The sequence below is a fragment of the Onychomys torridus genome, chromosome 7, assembly GCF_903995425.1.
Source record: "Onychomys torridus chromosome 7, mOncTor1.1, whole genome shotgun sequence".
Taxonomy (NCBI): domain Eukaryota; kingdom Metazoa; phylum Chordata; class Mammalia; order Rodentia; family Cricetidae; genus Onychomys; species Onychomys torridus.
Genome location: NC_050449.1, coordinates 48,274,253 through 48,299,591, shown reverse-complemented (window position 1 = coordinate 48,299,591; position 25,339 = coordinate 48,274,253). Strand labels below are relative to the sequence as shown.

General features: G+C 39.3%; 1 protein-coding gene across 2 annotated transcripts in view; it reads right to left on the bottom strand.

Annotated features, from left to right (window-relative positions):
* Ireb2 (iron responsive element binding protein 2) overlaps positions 1-25,339 on the bottom strand; it is a 44,377-nt gene that overhangs the window by 4,925 nt on the left and 14,113 nt on the right. The window contains exons 3-19 of one of the 2 annotated variants that reach the window (XM_036191857.1): positions 23,726-23,891; positions 22,805-22,942; positions 20,901-21,119; positions 18,724-18,793; positions 18,012-18,195; positions 17,080-17,219; positions 14,678-14,849; positions 13,500-13,597; positions 10,503-10,619; positions 9,376-9,535; positions 8,357-8,492; positions 6,666-6,750; positions 6,023-6,179; positions 5,405-5,529; positions 2,092-2,196; positions 1,860-2,002; positions 71-218 (exon numbers count right to left, since the gene is read on the bottom strand). In XM_036191857.1, the coding sequence (XP_036047750.1) occupies positions 71-218; positions 1,860-2,002; positions 2,092-2,196; positions 5,405-5,529; positions 6,023-6,179; positions 6,666-6,750; positions 8,357-8,492; positions 9,376-9,535; positions 10,503-10,619; positions 13,500-13,597; positions 14,678-14,849; positions 17,080-17,219; positions 18,012-18,195; positions 18,724-18,793; positions 20,901-21,119; positions 22,805-22,942; positions 23,726-23,891 (2,363 nt within the window). Of the gene's footprint in view, positions 1-70; positions 219-1,859; positions 2,003-2,091; positions 2,197-5,404; positions 5,530-6,022; positions 6,180-6,665; positions 6,751-8,356; positions 8,493-9,375; positions 9,536-10,502; positions 10,620-13,499; positions 13,598-14,677; positions 14,850-17,079; positions 17,220-18,011; positions 18,196-18,723; positions 18,794-20,900; positions 21,120-22,439; positions 22,464-22,804; positions 22,943-23,725; positions 23,892-25,339 lie in introns of those variants that run through there. The other variant, XM_036191858.1, reaches the window with a different exon arrangement.

The following is a 25,339-nucleotide window of genomic DNA, read 5'->3' as shown; positions in this document are numbered from 1 at the left end:
GAGAGAAAAGTATTTACTACAGAAGCTGATCCAGTGAGCAATGGTTGCGGCACTTGGTGTCCATCCTTACCGTCTGTCCTGATGGAAAGTGAACTGTTTTGGGAGCTGGCTTCCCAATAAACTTATTAAAAAGCTTGATGTTTGCAAATGTGCCTCTTGTCATCACAGCATCGTTACCTCTTCGGGCTCCGTAAGAGTTGAACTCCCGAGGAGTAAGGCTACAAAAAAGTTATGAAAGAGAGTGTTCACACCAGACAGAAAAATCACATCACGGGGTTGTAAGAAAACTATTAAAGGCTGTTGTCCACCTCCCCCAACTTTAAAAGATCTCATGAATTTATCACTCATCTATAAACTCACATAGTTTCTTAGTTAATTGCCCCCATTAATCTGAAGCAAATCTCAGATCTCACTTTCTTTTTAAAAGGTATGTAGCTCAGGCTGGTCTCAAACTTGGAATACTCCAGCTCAGCAAGCAGCGACCACATCCAGCAGTTTTAGAGGTCAGAAACTGGTTGTTATCAGCCTCTGGTTTGATCTTTTATACAGAAGTATCAATACTCTGAATTTGTACATTTAAAACAAAACAAAACAAAACCCCCCCCGCCCCCAACCCACAGGCAGGTTTTCACTGTGTAGCCTGACTGTCCTGGAACTTACTCTGTAGACCAGTATGGCCTTGAACTCAGAGACCTGCCTGCCTCTGCCTCCCGAGTGCTGGAATTAAAGGCGTGCACCACCACACACTTCAGGATAGAACGGTGTAGACCAGTGGTTCTGAACCTTCCTAAAGCTGCGACCCTTTAATAGAGGTTCCTCATGTGTGGTAACCCCAACCATAAAATTATTTCATTGCTACTTTATAACTATACTTTTGCTACTGTTAGATGAATCATAATGTAAATATTTGTGTTTTCTGATGGTCTTAGGTGACCCCTGTGAAAGGGTCATCTGACCCCCAAGTAGTCTTGACCCCACAGGTTGAGACGTGCTGGTGTAGATTCTGGGATTCATATTTTCAGAAAATTATTAGAATAGGGGGGCAAGACAGCCTAACAGGTAAAAACACTTGCTGCCAAGCCTGACTCCCGGGGTATACGGAAGAGAACTGACTTGAATGTTTACACACACACACACACACACACACACACACACACACAACTACATCTTTAAAAAAAGGTATCTGCTATATAATTAGGCTATTTAAATTTGATCCTGTCAGTCATCTTTGATAGTGATACATATCAACCCTAGCCTCACTGATACGTATTTTATAGTCCCATGAAGCACACATTTGCTACACTCTTTTGATGGGAAGCGGTTTAGAACCAAATGGTCAGGATCCATCTGGTGTGTCAAACTAAGCTTGATTATTGCTTCTAATCAGTTATTTCTTTAGACTATAAAAGCTTTGTTTGTTTGAATAAGTAAGGGCTTAATTAAAACTAGTGACTTCAGCCAGCGGTGGTGGGGCACGCCTTTAATCCCAGCACTCAGGAGGCAGAGGCAGGCAGATCTCTGTGAGTTCAAGGCCAGCCTGGTCTCCAAAGCAAGTTCCAGGAAAGGCACAAAGCTACACAGAGAAACCCTGACTTGAAAAACCAAAAAAAAAGAAAAAAGAAAAAAGAAAAAAAGTGACTTCAATTTCTAACACTATAAGGAAAGAGGGTCATCGGGTGCCACTCAGTTCTTGCTGAAGACAAATGTGCTAACAATGAGATCCCTAAGATAATCTGTAGTTACAGGACATAGGACTAAGACCTTGGAAAAAAGCCTCTTAGTAACCAAAGAACAAGGTAAAGCAAGCCCCTGGGAGCATGGACACACGTGTACACACACACACACTCAAACTCACATACCCTCTGTTTGTCAGATACTTAGCGGCAGCACTGCTCCTAGCAATACTTCCAGCAGGTGATATGTGATCTGTAGTGACAGAGTCTCCCAAATACAGTAAGACATGGGCATTGATGATAGGCTGGAGGACAGCTGGCTCTTTGGTCTAAGAGGAAATGAAAATTCATAACACTGAATGTTTTTCTTTTCAATTGTAACAAACTTCAAAAGCTTGAGCAGTTCACTAGTACTTACAAACTTATCAAAAAATGAAGGGCATCTGATGTAAGTAGATTTCATGTCCCAGGGAAAGAGCACTGACTCTGGGGCTTCTAAGGAATTCCATCGTTTATTTCCAATCTGCAAATGAAGTTTGGATGAATGGACCAAAATAAAGAATCAGAAGAAGAGACTTTAAAAACATCCACAGTAATAAATAATAGTTAAACAAGTATTGAAAAGAAAAGCCTTATCCATTGAAAAATTATGACATTTTTGAACAGAATAGACTTGCTTTAAAACTTTCAACTTACCAAATTTTCAGAGTTAAGTTTCAATGTAAAGAAATATAAAGACTTTGTAGAGCCACCCCATTCCCAAACTAAAGAACTCAAAGACATATATGTGTATGTACACACACACTGCAAAAAATTTAGTACGTAAGGTATGTCATCAATCACAAACATCTGTTCCAGTGTATCATTTCTCACCAGTTTCCACTGCTACCCACCTCAATGGTCCACTCGACCAACAGCTTTGACTATTAAACATGAACTTCCTGATTCTACCTTCCTTATCCAACTCTCTTTCAAAATAGTAGGCTGAGTGGGTTGGAGAGATGACTCAGAGGTTAAGGGCACTGGCTGCTCTTCCAGAGGACCCAGGTTCAATTCCCAGCACCTACATGGCAGCTCACAACCATCTGTAATTCAAATTCCCAGAGTTTTGAGCCCATCTTCTGGCCTTTGCAAGCACCAGGCATACACATGGTGCGCAAACATATATGCAGGCAAATACTCATACATATAAAGAAGTAAAACATCTTTTCAACTTTCTTGTGTAAAATAGCAGTGTGAGCCGGACACAGCATATTCCAGCACTAAGGAAGCTAAGACAAATTACTGAATTTAATGCTGGTCTGGTGCACAAAAAGACTGTCTTCAAAAAACGAAACAAAATCCCCTCCAACATGCTCCCTCCTCAAATTTGCACAGCTAACTCTTCTTATCCTAATTCCCTTTTCTCTACAGATATGTAGAGAATATGCATTCACATAATTCTTTTCTTTCTTTGGAGGCAGGGTCTTGCTGTGTAGTCTTGGATGACCTGTAACTAACTCCCTATATAGAGCAGGATGGCCTCATACACATAGTGATCCACCTGTCCCCGGTCCAATGCTGTGATTAAAGCTGCGCTTAGGAGGCAGATGCAGGCAGATCTGTGTTAGAGGCCAGCCTGGTCTACAGAGTTAGTTCTAGGACAGATAGGACTACACAAAGAAATCCTGTCTTAAAAACAAAGGATCACTACACCCAGCTTTCTTTGTAAAACAGTTTTATAGTACAGCCCAGATTGTCCTAGAACTCATAATGTAGGCGAAGCCAGCCTTTCACTTGTGCTTATCCTCCTGCCTCAGCTTCCTAAGTGTTAGGATTACAGGAATCTGCATAGGTGACTCCTAATTATTTTTTGTACAATTCACTGCCTCTCGGTGGGAGACTTCTTTCCTTTGTTCAATGATGTACCCAGAAGTATAGTTGTCACACAGTAAGGCATTTTCTGAATGTTCAAGTTTATACAGTACTGTGAACATAAAAGTATGTATAAAATATATTTGCTTATTTGTGCACAAAGGCAAGTCTCAAAAAAGAAATTTTTTTTGAAAAGATACTGCTCCCTGTTCTATGGAGGTAATGCAATGACCAGGATTTTAGTGACAGCAAGTGTCCATTATTTGCTCTTACTTATTTTTACTTTTGAACTATTTGAATGGGAATGATAAACATTTTAGTAACTCAAAATCCATTAGAATATTCTAGGTCTTTCTTTTCATAATTAGCAATTCCAGATATAAAACAGCATTCAAAACCATGAATCAACCAGAGATATTTGCACATCTATGCTTACTGAAACAACAGTAGCCTGTTTACAGAACCAGCCTAGATGAAGAAAATATGTTTTATGTAACACTGGTTTTTCTTTATCCCGGCACTAAAAAAAAAAATTGTTAATTGTGGGGAAAATGGATGGACTGGTGATTATTTTACATGAAATAAGCCAGGTTCCGAAACATAACTATCAGAGTTCTCTCTCACATGTAGAATCTAGATTCAAATATAATAGTAGAAAGAGGACTAGGTGGAGGGAGTGAATAAGAGATGGTAATATGAGAGTAAAAGTAAAGATAAATATCACATACATGGAAGAGATTTGTGTGTGTGTGTGTGTGTGTGTGTGTGTGTGTGTGTGTGTGTGTGGAAGAGAGAGAGAGAGAGAGGGAGAGAGATTGACATTTTAAGAAAATGGAACTAAAGACCATTATTTTAAGAAAAATAAGCCAGATTCAGAAATATAAATAGGGAAATGGATTAGTAGGTAAATCACTTGACACTGTTCCTGGTTTGGATCCTCAGAAGCCATGTAAAGCAGGACACAGGCTGCAGTCCCGTCAGTCTTACAGGTAAGATGGGAGATGGAGACAAGAGAATCCTGAGCTTGTGGGTCAGCTAGGCTGGCAGAGGGAAGCAGTGGCAAACCAAGGGCTGTTCTCCACCACGGTAGAAGGTGAGGACCAACATCCAGGGTTGTTCTCTGAGCTCCACACACGCCATGGCATGCACAGGCCCACGTTCATACCCATGAACTAATCACCACTCCCATGCAAAGATGTTAAGCTCTCTGCGTGAACACACATACGTATCAGAGTAGAAAGAGTACTGTCTAGGAAGGGGAAGGAGACCAGCAGGCGAGAGTGGGCACAAGAGAGGAGTGAGAAACGAGTAAAGTGCAATGACACAAACGTGAAACTGTCATAAAGAACGTCGCCCCTTATGAAGCAGTCTCACTGTGCAGCTCAGGTTGGCCAGGAATTGGGAGCTCCTCTGCCTTTGTCTCCTGAGTGCTGGGATTAAAGGCCTGTGCCATTGTCATCGTTTTTAATGGTTTTACACAGACATACACAGACAAACAGACTTTTTAAAAAAACTCAGCCATAAAAAAATGTATATTCAAAATTATCATTTTTGCTGGGTGGTGGTGGTGGTGGTGGCAGTGGCGGCGGCGGCTGCAGCCACCTTTAATCCAAGCACTAAGGAGGCAGAGGTAGGAGGAGCTCTGTGAGTTCAAGGCCATCCTGGTCTACAGAGCATTTAGCATTTTTGATTCTGTTTAGAAAGCAAAGACATGGGGCTCGTGCCTATAATCCCAGCACTGAGAAGGCTGAGGACTACTTAGTTCACAGGGCAGCATGGGCTATAAGGAGTGAGTTCCCAGCCAGTATGAGTTTGTGGGACCTTACTTCAAATTAAAGAACAAAACTAAAAACAAACAAAGCCCACAAGACTCTTACCTCTACCTTTTCTTTCAGAGCTTTAAACATGGACAATACAACGTGTTCTTCTTCTATCTGATGAACTTCTTCTCGACTAGGCCATATGTCATGCAGGTAAATTTCCTTGCCCGTAGGGTCGGTACCTGCTCAAGATTTTAACATGGTGTTCAGTACACATATTAAAACAACACAAAACCAACAGCTCCAAGTATTCCTATTTTTTAAAGACAAGTCACAGAAATCAAGTAATTGACTTTTTTTTTTTTTAATCGAGACAGGGTCTCTCGCTCTGTAGCCCAGGCTGGCCTGGAACTCACAGAGATCTGCCTAGCTCTGCCTCCCGAGGGTTGTGATTAAAGGTGTGCATCACCACCACCCGGCCCAAGTAACTGATTTAACAACAGGGTGTGCTTCAGGGTTAAGTATCAAGAACTAATGACATGTACTAATATACATGTAACTAACGCTATGTTCTTCACATTAACACACGCACTGATAACAGAAGAATGGATGGTGTAAAAAAGTAACAAGTACTGAATGTTTTCTTTCATACCAAGAAACTGCTTTTAATAACTTCTGGGAGGAAGTACGCACAGTATACATATGAACACACAGATAATCCATAGGAATACACACCTAAAGGCTCTGTCTGGAAATCTATATTCACGGTGCCTGCTATGGCATAAGCCACCACTAAGGGTGGAGAGGCAAGGTAATTGGCACGGACACAATCACAAAGACGACCTTCAAAATTTTTGTTTCCAGATAAAACTCCACAGGTAACCAAGTCACCCTGAGGGGAAAAACAAATATACTTGATTCAAGAGCTTATATATACTCACAATTATAAAGTCTGTCTGTTGTACAGTTCTGAGAGCCAAACAACCAAATTGTATCACTAAGTTTTAAGTTCACAACCACAAATCTTATGAACGTGAATGGTTCCTTATATTACTAAAGTATTTTTTAAATGCAGAAGTAATTCTTTGTATAATTTTAAGATCCACAAGTTACTTATCACAAGAGTTGCAAGTATAAATTATCAATCAACACACAGACTGATGTACACTTTTTGTAATTTACTAACAAGATATAGTTAAAAAAAGTTGGGGCAAGTCTCAAAGAAGCTACCATCCCTGCTCTTAAACGTGTCTTTTTGTTTTTCTTTAAGCAACACCTCTTTCTTAAGCTGGGTGCTTAAGCAGGCATTAAAGTATCTTTATTAAAAAAACAAACAACAATTTACAAAAGCACCTACATATGCTAGCCCACACTTTACCTGTTTTACTGCATTTAAAACGGCTTCTGATAAAGGTGCTGTATTTCCCACACATGTTGAACATCCATAGCCAACTATTTCAAATCTGCATTTAAAAAAGTAAACATGACTGGAGAGCACATCATATTTGTAAAGGACAAATTTTATCTCTTCTTTTCTGTAACTATGGTAAGATTACTCAAAAACTATTTGCAGCACAAGAATTAACCCTCAACACATTAATTTCACAACATTTTGACTATTCAAGCCTCACTGTTCTATGTTCTTTGTACTGAATGCAAATCTTAGAAGAGCCCATATATCTACAGCATCTGTATGAGATCAAAAGTACTTATCACACAATCCCAGACAGCCCCTCCACTGTAACTACAACTATAATATAAGTACTTAAAAATCATGTTGTGTTTCCACTCGAAAGGCATATTTAAAACTCTAAAGTATCAAGATGACCTCACTATAACAGGTTCATCAAAGGCCCCAAACTTTAGTCCAATAGAAGTAAATTATTCAACTCTCAACCAAGTATACCTAAAAAGTATACTTGACTGTAATTCTAATAAGATTACAAACACAATTCTCTAAGTTACTTTAGCTGCTGTTCTAAAAGCAAAATAAAAAATCTAAATTTATGAGGCTTTAAAAAGGACTGACAATCTATGTAAGAATATTGTATTTCAAAATTAGACTACTGTTAATTTCTTTAACTATGGAAGAAACATAAAAATCAAGTTTCTCTTAAGGTTCACAGACAAATTAACCCATATACCATAGACTCAGTAACTTTGCAAAATCTGAATTAAGACAATCTGTTCAATTTTTAATTTTTTTTTTTTTTTGAAACAGGGTTTTCTCTGTGTGGCCCTGACTGCCCTGGAACTCGATCTATTGACCAGGCTGGCCTTGAACTCACAGAGAACCACCTGCCTCTGCCTTCTGAGTGCCACCACCGCCTTGGAGACAATCTGTTTAATTAAATCAATGCAATCTGTATTATTCTACTCTTCAGAACTGCACATGACTCATGAGGAGTAGGTGCTCCTTCACACCCCTCTAACAGTGCTCCTCACTGTGGGTGGTTCCCGTCCTGACGCCACAGGCCGTGTGCCTGACTCCAAGTGCCCTTCTCATCAAACTCCCCTGGAGCATCTGGGGGTGGGCAAGAGACTGTGTGACAGTGGCAAAGTGACAAGTTAGGCTCTAGTGGGCTCAAGTACAGCAAACACGGCACCAAGAGAGGTTTTACCTTTCACCTTTCCTTCTCTCCCCTGCTAAAAACTGTTAGATTACATTCCTAAAGCTTGCCCCCAAGGTCTATTTTCTTATATGGCCACTGACTCATTCCTACACGCCAAAGTCCAACAATCAAAATTCATGATTTGTCTCATAGTTAATCAGATTTACCAACTCACCTCAGCAGTGACTTCCCCCTTTCTCCTGAAAACCCCACTCTTGCACAACGCTCGCTTTCTGCTGCTTGCTGTCTGCCTTCGCAGTCCCAACAGTCCCAACACACACACCATTTGCCCCTCCAGGTAAACAATCTCCTCTGCTGAGAACTTCATGTCTGGGTGTGTCCTGTGCTGACTCAAGGGGGCCATTCTCTCTTACAACAAGTAATATTTGTCTTTATCGCCTCTTTGTTCAACAATAGATTTAATACCTGCTAAATACCAACAGTAAATGTCACTTACCCTAGCTTGCTAAGATAGGGTAACACTCCACTTGAACTGAGGTAATGTGTAACCATTCCACTGCCTGGAGACAAACTTGTTCTTATATAAGGTTTAACTCGCAAACCAGTTTCTACAGCCTTCTTAGCCAAAAGACCTGTAAAATCAACAAACAATGACTATGACAAAGGTATTTCCCTGCTTCACAGAATAAAAAGCAAGAAAAGGGTGTGCTTAAGATCACAGACTACAATTTATAGTAAAAAGGTCAAACTCATAAACTTTCCATCATCACTACTGTGCATTTTACTCTACTGATGCAGTTCACTGAAGCCACATTGAAATTTGGGGTAGATAAAGTAGTCATCATACTGCAAACTATTAGGGGATAGGCTGTCACTATGGCATCGCACAAAAAGAAGAAAGAATATTCACATACAGCTAACGACTAAATCATAAATGCCATAATCATAGTAAACCAAGAGCAATTTAACATCAATTATACATAGTTTTACAGACATCAAGAATTGCCACGGTATATACAAACAGACATTATTTGTTTTTTGGCTTTTTTTTTTGAGCTGAGGATCGAACCCAGGGCCTTGGCCTTGAGCTTGCTAGGCAAGCGCTCCACCACTGAGCTAAATCCCCAACCCCAGACATTACTTGTTAATGATCCCTCACTTGCATAACTTTAAGTGGGACCTAATATAGTGTGGTATTATGTAAACTGGTGGGGGAAAAGTCCACACAATACATGCTGATTAGCAGTACTTCTAAACTTACTGAAGACAGATACAATTTAAAATTAAGAGATATGTAAACTACAGTCGCCCCCCCCCAAAAAAGCTACCTTCTGTGTAATAAAAATACTATAAATGAAACTCAAGGTCCTAACTTAATTAAAAATTTCAGTGCCTCTCAATACGGACCACAAACATGGATACGTTCATCTAAGGAAGAGAAATGAATATAACAGAAAAGCAAACAGCAATTTACATGACAGAATATATAATATATGGTCATAGATACCAACCTACCTGCAGCAAGCATGACAGATGGATTGCAATTATTGGTACAACTGATAACTGCAGCAATGACCACAGATCCATGGGACAGCTTATACTCACTTCCATCGTAATGAATAGAGACAGTATCACTTTGTCTTTCTGCTGCAACTTGAAAACCTTTAAATCCAACCTATAAATTTGCATGTAAATATTACAGACTTTGTAGAGGAAAGACCGATAGAAAAACACAGCTTGGACTCCTGATACATCATTTAACAGTTGAAGTGCTGCTGTGACAGAAAGTCTACACCATTCAGAAATGCAATCCATCTACAACATAATTTGAATAGTTACTAAAGGAGTCTACCGGTGTTCAGAAGCAACACTTTTATATAGTAAGTGACTGCAGCCAACCTCCCAGAATCCTCCTCAGATGTTTCTTATTCATTGACAAAAATTCTCAAAGCACGGTGGAAACTCTTCCTATTCTAGAGCTGTACAAACGGCTCCAGTGTGAGTGCAGAAGAGATGAACAAAATCTGCTACGTTAGTGAGTGCTGAAGGTGCCCGACAGGTATACAGCAACTCATCAGAGACCTTTCTTCTAGACGAGTTTAGTATTTTCCAAATAAAAAGTAAAGAAACTATAAAACAAGGTTTGGTAGACAAGGCTAACTCTGACTTTTCCCAATAAAGCAGAGAAAGTAACAAGACTAAAGCCATTAACTTTAAAACAAAAAATAGAAACCCCCAAAGCCAATTCAGTTGTTGGTGTTGTTTTGTCCAATTTTATGAGAATAATTATACAGTTTGTACTGATGCTGCCTGATAGAACGTCCCTCACTGATGTAGATGCTTAATCTGTGCTGTCAGATCCGAGAGCAGGCCACATGTGGCTGATTAACACTTGGAAGGAGACCACTGGGACTAAGAAACTTAAATTAACTTTTGATTACTTTCAACAGACAGAACCCAAAGTCTGACCTCAGAATAGAGCTGAGGACTAAGCTCAGCAAATGACTGACAGAAGAAAAAGGAGGCTGTGGGCATGCCATAATGTACTGGGGGGAGCACACTTAATTTATGGAACAATCCCAAACCCTGTTGGTACTTTACTACTTAGCACACAGCATAAAAGTAACAGTAAAGTAATTTACCTTTTCATTTAAGCAAGCCTGAAAATCACTTTTCATATCTGTTATAGCAACTCTATCCTGAGGCCTTTTTGGACCACTGACAGATGCAACTATTGAATTCAGGTTAATCTGTATCACCTAGGAAAACAGTGGAGGGAGAGGAAATCAGAATTTCTAAGTAGAGATACAAAAGAGATTTTTTAAAAAGAAGAATGAGTACATTTATTAACACAGCATATGAAAATCGTAGTTCCTCAAATGGTTGGTATTTCCCCACAGATATAAATACTGTCAAAGGGGCTGGGGATGCAGCTCGGTTGCTGGAGGGCTTGCCTAGCATACATGGAGCCCTGGGTTCCACCCTGAGCACCACATAAGATCAGACTTGATGGTGCACTGCCTGTAATCCTAGCACTCCAAAGGCAGAGACAGGGATCCGAAGTTCAAAGTCATCCTCAACTATATAGTGAACCAGCCTGGGCTACATAAGACTGTCCTAAAACAAAAACAAAACCACTATCCCAATAGATGCCTACACAATAATGAAGTAGAAGCTCTGCTAATCATCAACTCATTGCTTCTGAGTTGTAATTCCACCGATGCCTTTCTTTGGGATCACAAAGTTAATGGTAAGTAAACATTTCATCCTGGGCACCTCACGTGTGATGTCTGGACAACAGAGAAAGGTTTTCTTTCTCTTTCTGGTTCTAGATGATCTTGCTGGGTAGGTTCCTATGAGCAGGTTTTTATCCTTAGTTGAAAAGTATTATTTTTATTAAAATATCAGTTCCCAATTAGCAATTTCTTTCTCCAAAGAGATCTCATTTCTTTTATGCATTTTATTTTATGTGGTTAAGTACAGCATATTTGAAACTTCCTCTTTCATTACAGCCTAATCACTGTTTAATAATCAAGCTTATTCTGACTGATCCTAATTTGATTTAATGGATTTAACTGATCCTAGTCTTTGATCTAAGTAAACATTGAAGGAATTCGTTTTTAAAGATTTAGGTTTAATTTATATGTATGACTATTTGCCTGCATTGTATATATGTGAACAACATGTGTGTCTGGTACCTGCAGAGGCCAGTGGAGTGTCAGATCCCCTGGAACTGGAGTTACAGTTATGAGACAATATATGGCTGCTGGGAACCCACTTGGGTCCTCTGTGAGGGCAGCAAATGCTTTTATCCACTAAGTCATCTCTCTAGCCCCAAGAAGTTTCTTTTGAAATCAACATCTTGATGGATTTTAGCTTTATTCCCAACTACTGTCAGAGTTTACATAGTGGAGCTTATCTATTTATTCTTTAAAGCATGTAGCCCAGGCTGACCTTGAACTATAATGTAGCCCAAACTGGCTTTGAACTTACAATCCCCCTGCTACTGCTTCCATAGTCCTGGGATTCCAAGTGTAAACCAGTATCCCTGGTACAGCCAGGTTTTTTTATTTGTTTGAGGTCTCATGTTGTGTTGGCTGACTTTAGCTCTACATTGTAAGCTTAGGATGGACTGGAACTTCTGATTCTCCTGTCGGTGTGGGTGACTATGTACTGGAGATGAACCCAGGACTTCATGCATGGTAAGCAAACACTCCAGCAACTAAGCTGCATCCTGCCTTTGGCTAGGGTGTTTAGTAAGCAATCAATTCAATTTTATTCTACCAGTCATTTTTCAAATTCGTACACAATGCAATAGATTCAATAAAAATCAAGGGGGAAAAATGGTAAGAGGAGTTATTTTTCCAGAATCTTGAAAATTGATGTCTAAGTCTTCTAATCTGGCTTTCAAGACTGTTCTAAAAAGCCAGCTGTGGTGGCTTCTACCTATAATCCCAACATTCAAGAGATGGAGGTAGCAGGACAGTCTCAAACTCGAGATCAGCCCGGGCAATTAGTGAGTTCTAGGTCAGTCCAGAGGAGACCTACTATAAACAAATAACTCTCCCATGCATATTCTCATATTCTGTCTCCCACCCCATATGTCTCCATCTGTCTGTCCGTCTGTCTCTCTTAAGTTCTACAAACTAGGAATATATATCAAAACAAAGTTCCTGCCTTCAAGTGACTTAATGTGTTCTAGTTAGGGGAAAGATAGCTTTGTGAGCAGTCAAAGCAGTAGATTATATGAGATAGGAACATGCTAGGAAGAAACAAAGCTGGGTAAAAAAGACCCCCATCCGGGGAGGGTGAAACCATATGCCAAATTGTTCTACATCCTAGGTGGATTGTCCTAGAAAATAATTTTATTAAAATTATCTTTCCTGAATGTGAATTTTACTTATGGTACCAAAAATATCCAATGGTAAGAGTTTTAAGTATCTTTAATATTTAAGACCATATAACAGTAGAATGGTGCAAAATAGTCATAAACTAGATGCAGACATCATAAAAATTGAAATTGGTCGAGCAGTGCCAATATTACAATGCTCATTATCAAGCAGAAAAACATTAGAATTAAGAGTTGATATTTTAAATACTTCAGAGGCTAGACTGGGAGCTGGAGAGATAGCTTGGTAGTTAAGAACATATAGTGCTCTTTTACAGGCCCCAAGTTGTTCCCAGCACTCATGTGACTCCAGCTCCTGAGGATCTGATGTCTTCTTCTGGCCCCTGTGGGTACCTGCACTCATGTGTCTACTTTACCCCCATAATTAAATATAAATCAAAATGGTAATTTCACAAAATGTTGCAAAATTAACTACCACCAGAATCTATGTAATTGTCATTATAAAATCAAAATAATGGGTCACAAATGGCCTTTTTTTTTTTTTTTCCTTTTGGTTTTTCTATGAAACAGTTCTCGCTGTCCTGGAACTCACTCAGTAGACCATGCTGACCTCAAACTCTCAAGAGATCCACTTGCTTCTGCCTCCCAAGTGCTGGGATTAAAGGCATGTGCCACCACCACCTGGTGGCACTTCTCATTAACAGTTACCACTTATTAGCAGCTACCACATTTGTAGAACCGTTTTACAATCATCTTTCTTATTTCTACTAAGTGAGCTACTTGCATATACCTGAGAATATTCAGGTTCTGAAGAATTCTCATCATTCCGAAACAATTTCACAGCTTTAAGGTATTTTTCCATTGACTCAAGTTTGGTTTTGTCAAAACCTAAAAGAGGACCAGCGAAATAAAATGTAGTCAAGAATTCTGAAATCCTGAAGAAGAGACGTGAGACTGCAGTGGTGAGCAAGAGCTAAGTATCCCTCACATGTTTATGTAAGCTTGTCTTCTGCTGTACTCACCCTTGACAAGCTACCACTTCCCTTGTCCAGACTCCATGAGGAAACCACCTGGGCATACCACACTGACATGTATGAATGGATGTGCTGGCAACCCTCCCTGAGCCCACAGCTGACATTCACGCAGGTAAAGGCTTCAGGATTCCAGGCCCTAGCTTGTGAATTGGGCAGTTGAGGCCCTAGACACAAAGCAGCAACAAGTTCTTCCTGCTGTGCCATCTGAAATCCTTGACCCATTGAAACCATGAGGCAATAAATGACTACTGCTAGGTTTGCTTTTGATTGGCCAGGACCTTGCAATGTAAGACAAGTGCTCTACCAGAGCCAAACAGCCCTACCACTGTTTTGTAAGCCACTAAATTTTAGGCTAGGTCCAATAAAGACAGTTTCACACAGACAAGGGTTAATGGAGAAATGTTCACAAGGAACACACCTGAGAGCAGGAGACCATCTTCTCAAAAAGTACTGTTTCTTCTCATGAATGCTCTCCCATCAAATCCTGATGAAAAGGTTTTGCACTTTACAGAAAACACTCTTTCCAGAGCATTATATAAACCACTGTTAATTTGCTGTTTGATTTACTCACTGAATCATTTTGAAGGTGGCTTCTACAGTGATCAGAGTGATCAAAGACCCTAGTCAATCAAGCCACACAAAGATCTTGAACCTGGAACCCTATACTACCAAGTACAGGTAGAAAGGTTGTTCTTAGTGGGGAAAAAGTGAATTGAGTATCAGTGGTTTAAGTAATTCCTTTAACATGTTATCAGTGGATCACAAGAGACTAGGGTTTGAGGACCTTTTAGAGACATCTATTAAGAGTTCAGAGTTACTACTTCAAAATACTAGTTTCATAAATATGCATTAGCATTCATGATATAGTAGTTTGTTATATATAAATACTATCAAGTAGCTACAATGGAAATACAATCATTTTATAGTCTCTTACCTGTATGTTCTAAATGTCGTAGTGTCACATTGTCAACAGGGAAAAAGCTGAGGATAGCACCATATTCTGGACACATGTTTGCTATGGTAGTTCGATCAACAATAGATAATTGTGAAACTCCACTTCCAAAAAACTCAACGAACTTTCCAGCCACTCCTACCTGCCTGAGGTGCTTTTAGAGATATGAGAAACAACACAGTATCAGCAATGATAAAAATCAGCATGGATTTCTAACCAATACCAGTGAATGGTAAGTCTTTTATTGTATGGAACACTCATTTTGATTTTACTGGTATTTCAGGATAAACAGTAAATAGAAGAGTGGTCTGTGTTAATTAGGGTTTTATAAAAAAAAAAAAAAAAGGCGTGGTGGCACAACCACACCTTTGGAGGCAGAGGCAAAGGCAGGGGGATAGCTACAACAACCAGAGCTACATAGTGAAACACTGTTTCAAAACAAATCCCTGAATGCTCAGGAAAACAATCTTTGTATTAAGGTCTCTGAAATCAGAGACTTTTTTTCTTCCTAGGAGCACATGAAACAATAGTGTTCTAACCACTGCCCGCATTCTGTAAGTTTATGAAATACTAATATACTCATGAGACACCATATAGCGAGCGAACTTAAATTACATGCTACTACACAAAATTCTTCAAATTATTAGTATTGGCTCAAATATTTACAGCAACATTATTACACATAAATTCATTTTCGTTGTATTTAATATGTAGTTTAAAACTGAATTCCTCCAAAAACTATTCTTCATTACTACCAAGTAAAACAACTTCCAATCTTTGTTTTTATTATTATTACTTTATTTTACATGTATGGATGTTTTTGCCTACATGCATGTTTATGAACCATATTCATACCCACTGACTATAGAAGCCAGAAGAGGGTGTTGATCTCCTGTAACTGGACTCTAGGCCCCTGATCTTAGTTTTTAACGATAAAAAGAAAAATAGGGGAGCTGAAGAAATGGCTCAGTGGTTAATAAGAGTATACACTTTCCTGTTCCAGAAGATCTGAGTTCAGCTCCCAGCACCCATGTTAGGTGGTTCACAATGGCCTTTTAACTACAACTCCAGTGGACCCGACACCCTTTCCTAGCCAGTGTGGGCATAAATGTACACATGGATACAGACATATACATAATTAAAATACAAAAAAATAAAATCTTTGAAAAAGAAAAGTAAATTAGGTTAAGTGCTGCCATCACAAAATTAACGGAGTGCCACAATATATTTTTGGGAAAATAAGATGGTTAATTCTAGACCATAAAAAGAACAGGACCTCAACAGAGAAATAATATATTCAATAAATTCCTTGTGGAGTATCTCCAAAGCAATCACAGCAATAATTTAACCAAAACTGCTAAGGAGAAGCGACCCACACTTTATGTATGATGCATGTTTCAAGTGCAACCCTTTTTTTGTTTGTTTGTTTTTGTTTTTTTGAGACAGCGCCTCTCTGTGCAGCTTTGCTCCTTTCCTAGAACTCACTCTGTTGACCAGGCTGGCCTTGAACTCACAGAGATCCGCCTGCCTCTGCCTCCCAAGTGCTGGGATTAAAGGTGTGCGCCGCCAACCGCCCGGCTCTCAAGTGCAACCATTTTTTAAATGGAACTGAAAGTTAGTGAAAACTAGACAAATTAGATTGCAATATTACAACTTCTTATCCACTATATTAAACATATGCAGCCAGTACTGCCCCAAAGTAATGTTCAAACAGACAATGGAGAAGTCTGACACTATCACATTTCTACCACTGAATGTTTCAAAGCATTACCTAGTATGTTTTTGATGTTTTGTTTTTTGGTAAAGAAAAAATTGGGGAGGATTAGATGGCTCAGGGTGTTAAGGTACTTACCATCATGCCTGCCGTTCTTGAGATCCACAGGGCAGAAGAAAACTAACTACTGAAAGTTGTCTTCTGACCTCCACATGTACGTCCCAGCACCCACAGGCACCCACACACATTAAAAATCCATGTCATCAACAAGTTATTTATTGAGGCAGTAATGCAGGACTGTTAAGGGCGTAGCCTCCTGGGTCTAAAGCCTTGGTCTACTTAGTATTCAGCCTTGTGCGCCTTTGAGAAATGACCAGGCTGCATGCATTTTCTTCTCAATTAAAATAATTACAATAGTAACTCACTCATAAGCTTATAATAAGGTTATTTAATAAATGTGTTGACAAGTAGAGAATGACTCTTTTTGTACTTATAAGTATATATTATATGTTACATTTGTTATAATTACTGTGGTAATTTTATGATCTAGCTAGTAATGTGAGAACGAAGGATGGAGGCATAAATTCAAATAAGGGCTCCTGTGGAGCTGCTCCACTTACATAAAGATGTTCAATAAGTAAGTCATGGAACAACTATTATTTGAGCTCACCTTTGTAATGCCGAGGACAATATCTATGGACGTAACAAAAGCATTGGATGACCCAGTTAGCTCACATCCAACCACCTCTGGTAAAGGAAGAGTAACTGGCAGGCCCAGCATAACTGCTTCTGTTTCAATGCCTCCAACTCCTGTTGAGAAGGACAAGTTTATCAGCAAAGGACATTTAAATGAGCTATTTTCCGTTTTAAGATCTCCCATGTTTCACAAGGGAGCTGCCACATTACTTTCACTGTGGACTTTGAACCGGAACCCTTTATAAAGGATGACTCATCCACTTACTTGAGAGAACTGGTATTTTCTCCTTTACACTAAATTTAATTAGCATTTTCTGAGTATGATATGTACTGTTCAATGACCAACAAACACCTGAATGTGACTACAACCCAGTCTACGCCTACCTTAGTCTCATGAATGGAATCTAGAAAAAACCCAACAGTTGTAATACTCTATTAAAAAAAAAGGTTAAGTCCTCAGTGGGGTACTCTGAAATTGATGAGAAAGATTAGGGATTTCAAGAAGCAACTGTGCTTAATCTTGAAAAGTTGCAAACAGGGGTGGTAGGCAAGGCTGTGAGACACAAGAGATCATGAAGGACTGAATAAAATGACCTGACGGATTTTGGATCTACAAAGGCAGAAGGAGATGTGGAAGGGTTCTTAGAGTGCAACCACAGCCATCATCAACACTGCCACAGACCTCACCATCACCCACTGCAGTAACTGCTTAACAGTGGTGCTGTGCTGGCTGTGGGCAATCTTTTTTCCATAAATCCTCTTTACTATACAATTCATAAATTGGAACTCTGTTTCTTTGTTGCTATAATGAGAAAAACTATAAAAATGTTGTTATAATGTCCTCTGAAAATATTCTTTGCATCCCTTCTTAAAAAGAAATCAAATTATACTGAGGCATTTACTTACCCCACCCAAGAATCCCTAATCCATTCACCATGGTTATATGGGAGTCTGTGCCAACTACACTGTCTGGGAAGAGCAGGTCCTTTTCTTCAAAAACTACTCTTGATAAATATTCTAAGTTCACTTGATGAGCCATTCCAGTTCCAGGAGGGATGACTGCCACATTCTTAAAAGCTCCTGAGCTCCACTATATTTTGTTTGGATTTAAAAGACACAGGGTTAGTGCATTGTGTAACTGTGTATTCACAATCAAGATACAAATAAACAGACATTAAAACGTTAGCCTCTGTTCAATGGTCAACTCCAAATTTACAATAAATACTAAAACTACACAGCTATTGAGCCTATGAAGATAATTAAAACCAAATGAAGCTGGGCATATGGGTGTGTAGATCTATAATCCCAGCACCTGGGAGATGGAGAAAGGAGAAATCAGTTCAAGGCCATTCTGAACTATGTATCAAGTTCTAGGCCAGGAACTGTGCTTGCTCTAAGGCTCCAGAAAAGTCAATGAACAAGATTGTTGATGGCTCACTTAAAATTCGGCCACTGTTTTCATTATTGTTGTTTAACTACAACAAATATGAGGGTATGCCAATAATATGGTACAAGAAAGTTCCATGACAAAAAAGCTTTTGTTAATCACAAATATTAAAAACTATACAGTATCAGTATTTTATAAATGTTAATCAAGAATTCTCCAAATCATTTTTACCTTAAAAAATTGAAGCCTCTCTCGATTTCTGCCGAATTCTACTTCTTGATTTTTTAACACCGTCTCAGGTCTAAAAGGATGAAAAGCTGGTATTAAATACATGTATTAGTAAACAATCATCTGCCTTATGTCTAACTCTTCATTCTTCTACATTTAAAAAAATCTCCATAAGAATTTTCAGAATTTTTTTTTCAATAAGAAAGCTCTTTCTGCCTCACACAGCACACAAGACAGCTACATAACTATTATTTTACGTACAATAGGCAGCTTCCACATCAGTGCTCAAAACTGCTCAGACTGCTGTGGATGAAAGTAAACTAAGCTGTGCTGAAGGGCACAGGACAGGGAGTTTGGTCAGTTAAAAGCATGTATTCTTATCCCCTTGGCTCTTATGCCAGTCAAAACAGGCAGATGGAAATTAACACTATTGACATGAACATTGTCTTATAGTCAAAAAAGATCTTTTCACAAGTCGTATTCAACTCACTTTAAACAGCTGTTTAAGTAGATTACATGAATTATTTAAAGTAAAACAACTCACCTCTAGATAGTAAACAATACCAATTTTAGCAAACTAATTTTAATAATCTAATGGGCATTTAAAAAAATATCTCAAACTACTTAAGCTGTTTACTTCAAGTAGCAGCTAGTGACTTTACCAGAGTATCAATGTAAATAAACTTTTTCTATGTCATCTGGGCTCTATAAAGAATTCCTTGTGAACTTTTTAAAGTCCAACGCTTATTTTAATAACTCCAGCCAAGTGACCTCTGCAGTCACAGCACACTGCAGAGTCTGACCCAGTCTTAGGAGGAGCACTTTGAAGTCACTTCTGTTATTTTACTTTCCACAGCTCTGGGCGCTACAAAGTGTCTTTTGTGTGTTAGATCCTAACAGGATTTCAAATTAGACCGACTTTCAAGGGCCAAATGGATCTCAACCACCTCACACCTCTTTCTTCTTCAAATTTATAATTAATACTTTATTAATGCAGTTACAGAATTTTGAAATTTAAAATAAAATTTGAGTTTAAATGTTATCCTGGGTTACATATGTAGAAATAATATCATAGTAAACACTTTATTCTGCAGCTATACAGAGACAACTTTTAAAAATCAGTAATTTGTGAGGATGGTTGGCTCTACATTTAAGACAGCTTACTACTCTTGCAGAGGACCCAGGTTTCTGTCCCCAGCACCTGTATCTCACAACCACCTGTAACTACAGTTGTAGGCAATCTGATGCCCTCTTCTGGCTTCCAAGGGCTCCTGAATGAACATGAAGCATTTAAACTTATGCAAGTATATACACTACATACGAAATAAAATAAATAAAAGACTTTCTTATATCAGTCATTTTAAATCAGTAAGTGTTATCAGAATGTTACTTTGTGTATAAAAGGTGTTACTCTTTCAAGTTAACACACTTGAACAATCAGGGAAAATGGGTATTAAGAACAAGGAGTTATTACATAAAATTATTGGAACCATATAGCAAAGGAGTCAGAGTACATCTAATCCTTAGGAAGGATACAGGAGATCACTATAACCTAAAGCTTTGTACAACTACGAACCCAAGATTTTAGAACTAGACAGAACTTGAAAGACCCAATTCAAAGAGACAAAATTACTGCATCATTTGGCATTTATCATGCGTATGTGTGAATACTTTTTTTAGCTACCTAAAACCTTAAATGTTTTAATACTTCTTAAAGCAAAAGTATTTGTTTAATTTTATTTTTATGTGTATGTGGGTGAATATATGTCTGTGCATGACACACCTGAGGAGCCCACAGAGGTCAGAAGAGGTATCTGTTGCCCTGTACTGGAAGTCACAAATGGATGTGAACCGCTGTGTTCTGGGAATTAAATCCCAGTTCTCTGCAAGAGCAGCAAGTGCTCTTAACCATTAAACCATCATCTTGCCAGGCATGTCTACTAATGTTTTTTTAAAGTTAATAACTAACTGACAAAGAGCAACTTTATAGCAGGTAAGAATGGTGGTGCACATTTTTATGACAACACCTGGAAGGCTAGGGCAGGAAGGATCCTAGAGTTCGAGGCCAGCCTGGCTATAGAAAGCAAATTAGAACGTGAGTTGTGAATGCAATGCAACAGGAATCAGACATGAGAAATAAGATTTTCTTATCTGAAAAATTAACAGAAACAATGTCATACTCAGGCACTGGCTGCAAATGAAAAGGACATAGGATGGGCGTATTCTCAATCTGTGAGGAAAATGTTCCTGAGTTCCGGCTTAGTTCTCCAGAATCACATGATCCTCGACAGGTAGTCTGGCCTCGGCATGGAAGCTTCTTAGGCTGCACTTTAAGTGGGGAGAGCTTTCCTGTTTTCTGCAGGTCACCACCTCCAGGATTTGGTGCATTCTGTATTGCACTATTATTTCAAAAAGGAAACAAAATAGTAATTTACAACTGGAAGAAACTTTAGCTTAAAAAAACCTCACATCAGCAACACTATCTGCAAGTGAATGGTGTCCAAAGGCTGTGTGAAAGTTTGGATGTAACTGGCCCTATAAGCTTATAGGAGTGACACGATTAGGAGATGCGATTAGGAGATGCGGCTTTACTGGAGTGGGTGTGGCCTTGTTGGAGGAAGTGTGTCGCTGTGGGGGTGGGCTTTGAGGTTTCGTATGCTTATACACCCGGTGTCTAAGTCGACTTCCTGGTGCCCACAAGATGTAAGACTCTCAGCTACAATTCCAGCACCATATCTGCCCACATGCTGCCATGCTCTATGCCATGATGCAAATGGACTGTAAGCAACCCACCCCCAAATAAATGTTTTACTTCTAAGAGTTGCCGTGGTCACAGTATCAACCCTAACTAGACAGGCTTACATTTAACATGATATTAAAAAGAGTATTTCAGGTTATAAAAGAGAAAACCTAAGGTGGCACACCTGTAATCTGAGATAAGGGGATTGACAGGAGTTCAAAGCTAACCTTGGCTACACAGTAAGATACTGTAGCTCAACTCTCTCAACCACCCCAAATTCATGAAGGTAAAAATAAGCTCTCAGAGGCAGGTAGATCTTTGTGAGTTCGAGGCCAGCCTGGTCTACAGAGCGAGATCCAGGAAAGGCGCAAAGCTACACAGAGAAACCGTGTCTTGAAAAAAAAAAAAAAAATTCTTAAATACCTCATATAACCACACACCTCCCACTGCCCTAGATAAGGGAAAGAGAGGAGGAGTAGCCAGAAATTTCTTCTAATTTGACATGTAGCTTTGGCTGTCCTGGAACTCCCTATGAAGACCAGGTTGGCCTTGAACTCAGAGATCCACTTGTCTCTGCCTCAAGAGTGCTGTGATTAAAGCACATCTGGCATACTCATTTTTTTATGTTCTATACTAATGAGAGTAACTGAGCTAGTACAATATAACAACTCCAAGAACATACAGTTTTAATACACGGTATTGAGTCTCTCATGAGTTAGAGCAAATTTTGGCATTGTTCTACTACTCTAAGGAATGTAAAGGAAGACTGAAGGCAGAGACCAGAAAGCTTCTCTAGTCTTTCTTCTCTTGGTCAAAGCTGCCTTAGAAATCCACGATGCTTCTTCAATGGAGGGAAAACAGCTTCAATGGACTCAGAATTTCCCTCACCAGTTACAGGCAAACCTTTAGCCTCTCTAAGGTAAGTACACTAAAATCAACACGGAACTTAGACTGGCTGTGGAGCATGCCTGTGACCTACCGCCTGGGAGAAGAAGAGGCGGGAGTCTGAGGCCAGCCTGGTTTATAAAGAGGGTTCAAGGCCCATCAGAGCTAGAGAGCAAGATCCTGACTCAAAAACAAAAAAGGAGACAAACAATTCAGATATCCATTCCAAAAAGCAAGTTCAAACATGGTAACAGAAGCACACAAATATGAAAATAGCTTTAAACTCAGAATAAGTACAAAAATTATACCAATGTGAGCCCCACTTTTTTTTCCTTTAATGTACTAGTCAGTCCTGACCACAGCAGGCTTTCCTCTGTGCCAGAGCCGCTGTTCTTCTACCTCCCCCCACCCACTTCCAGTTAACTAGTGACTGGTCTTCACATGTCTGTATTGCAGTACCATTTACTGAAGTCGATCTGTAAAGAATGGTCAACTGTGAGATCTGTTGGACAGGCAGGGTGGACTTTCTTAGGATCACCTCCAAGACTCTTCACTGCCTCCCTCATAGCAGCAAAATCCACCATTGCCGGTATTCCGCTAAAAAATAAAGAACAATCAAATTACAGGTCTAACTGCTTAATACTCACTTGTTTTGACTTTTAAAAATCTCTTTTCAGTTTGTGTTTATTTTTGATAATGTACTTATGATCTAAAGTTAGATGAACTCCCTGGTTTAATGAGAGTTAACACTAATAGTATCTGTGAACTTTGGTGCTCAGGAGTACAACTGCCAAACACAGAAGAGATGACTGAGGTGTAAGTGAAGACCAGAACTGGCTGTGCACCTGTCTCCTCCAGGCCTTCCTCCACAGCCCTCGCATTATCTCAACGCTATTCATAATAGCCTTTACCATTTTATAGTCATCCATCTGCATTTATGTGTGTGTGTGTGTGTGTAAAACAAACACGTACCAAATGACTACACTATTCTTCATACCAAAGATACAAGGCAAACATAACACATTGATGATTACAGAACAGTAACATACGCATTAAGCAACAACATATTGGAGATACTGCACATCAGTGGCACATAAACTAGGCTTATGTGAGTGGAAATGTTGGATGTCATCCAACATTTAGTTCAATATTCACACTTCCAATGTATATTCCATTAACAGTCAGAACAGGAAGGGTCAGTCTTCCCGGCTACTGTAAAGAATCTCTATTTTATTCTGAGATGGCTTAAAATTCTTAAGTCATATCATTCATTGCTCCATATATGTAGCCTTCAAGGATCCACATATGGGAGCAAGGCCATCAAGTTAGAGACAACTGTACTTGTGATACAAGTAATATAAAAATGAGGCTGTCACTTACGTAAAATCTTGAAGAACAACACGGGCAGGGAAAAAGGGCACTTCAACATTGCTTTGTTTAGTTTTCCAGTCCAAAATGTTCATAACATCTTCCTTTTTCATTAAAAAGCCATCACAATTTCGTACAGCAGCTTCCAACAGGACCCGTATTGAATAAGGCAGAATATCTGATTCAAGACAAAAATATTACTATAACCAAGAGAACAGCCATATCTATACATTGCAAAAATTACAACAGCAAAACCTCCAGTATAAATATTGAAAAGGACGGAGTATCAACTAAATACAATCATGAAGACACCCTTGTTGTCCTAGTTAGACCTAACTGTGAACTTGACATAGCCTGCCTGGAGTAATCAACAGAAATTGCCTAGATCAAATTAGCCTGGTGGTATACATGCAGGGGACTGTCTGGATTATCCACTGATGTAGGAGGGCCTAGACCACTGTGGGCAGTACGAGGTCCAGGTAGGCAGTCTTGGCTTGGAGAAGAAAGTGAGCCAGAGTACAGGCCAGAAAGCAGCTTCCCTCCATGGTTTGTGATTCAAGCTCCTACTTGGGTTCCCACTCTGTCTTCCCTCAAATATGGGCTGGAAGTGTAGATGAAATAACCCTTTCCTCCCTAAGATACTCTCAGGCGTGACATTTGTTGCAGCAACAGAAAATTAGAACAATTACACCTTCAATGCAGGCACCAAGCAGAAAGAGTGAATGGGGAGAAGAGTGAGGCTACATACTCTCAAAGTCTACTCCACTGACACCTCCAGTGACTCCACCAAGACTGAGTCACCTTCCTAAACAGTAATAAAACTGAAAACCAAGTGTCCAAATAACCTGAGACTATAGGAGACATTTCTCATTCAAACTGCCACCACACACATAAATACATGGACACACTTTTTTTAATTACAATGTTTATAATTCTCAAGAGCCAAGAGGAAGGAGCCAAATCAACATAATTTTGAACAGTATGACATGCATACGAATGCCTGGTCACAGGCTAAGCAGACCAAGCGCCTGAAATACATCCGCAATCAGGACTGCCCGGGGCTTCTCAGTGGGCACAGCAGAAGCTGGACAACTACGTAGCAATACTTCAAAATTCCAAGTCAAAGTTATTTTCAGCCCTGAAATTTATAAACAGGTAAACAATCAATAAAGTCATTTTATTTCTGAGTTATCTTCCTTTCTTAAGTAGCTTGTGGAAGACAGGTTCCATGAAACAAATATAAACAAAAATTAAAAAACCATAAAATCTAGGAAATAGTCTCCAACACAGGAAGGATGGTAAAGAGACACAGGACAATGGTTGATAGAAACAGTACAACCAGTATCACTCAACTGGGGAGGAAGATGATGTCTAGATGTGTGCTGCTGAGAAAAGCAGAGCGGGGATTATAGCAGATCACTTGATTATCCCATCAGGAGCATAGACAGACATTTGGAGACCTTACATGGGTAAGGACACAGAAAACTTAGAAAAACTAAAAAAGGAAATCATTAATTCCAGGAAGAATACCTTCCCAGACCTCTTTTTTCTTTAATCCTATCAAAAACACCAAGTCTGTTGGCTGCCCTGTCTGGGCAAAGACATGTTTTTCATGTATCCTCAGGA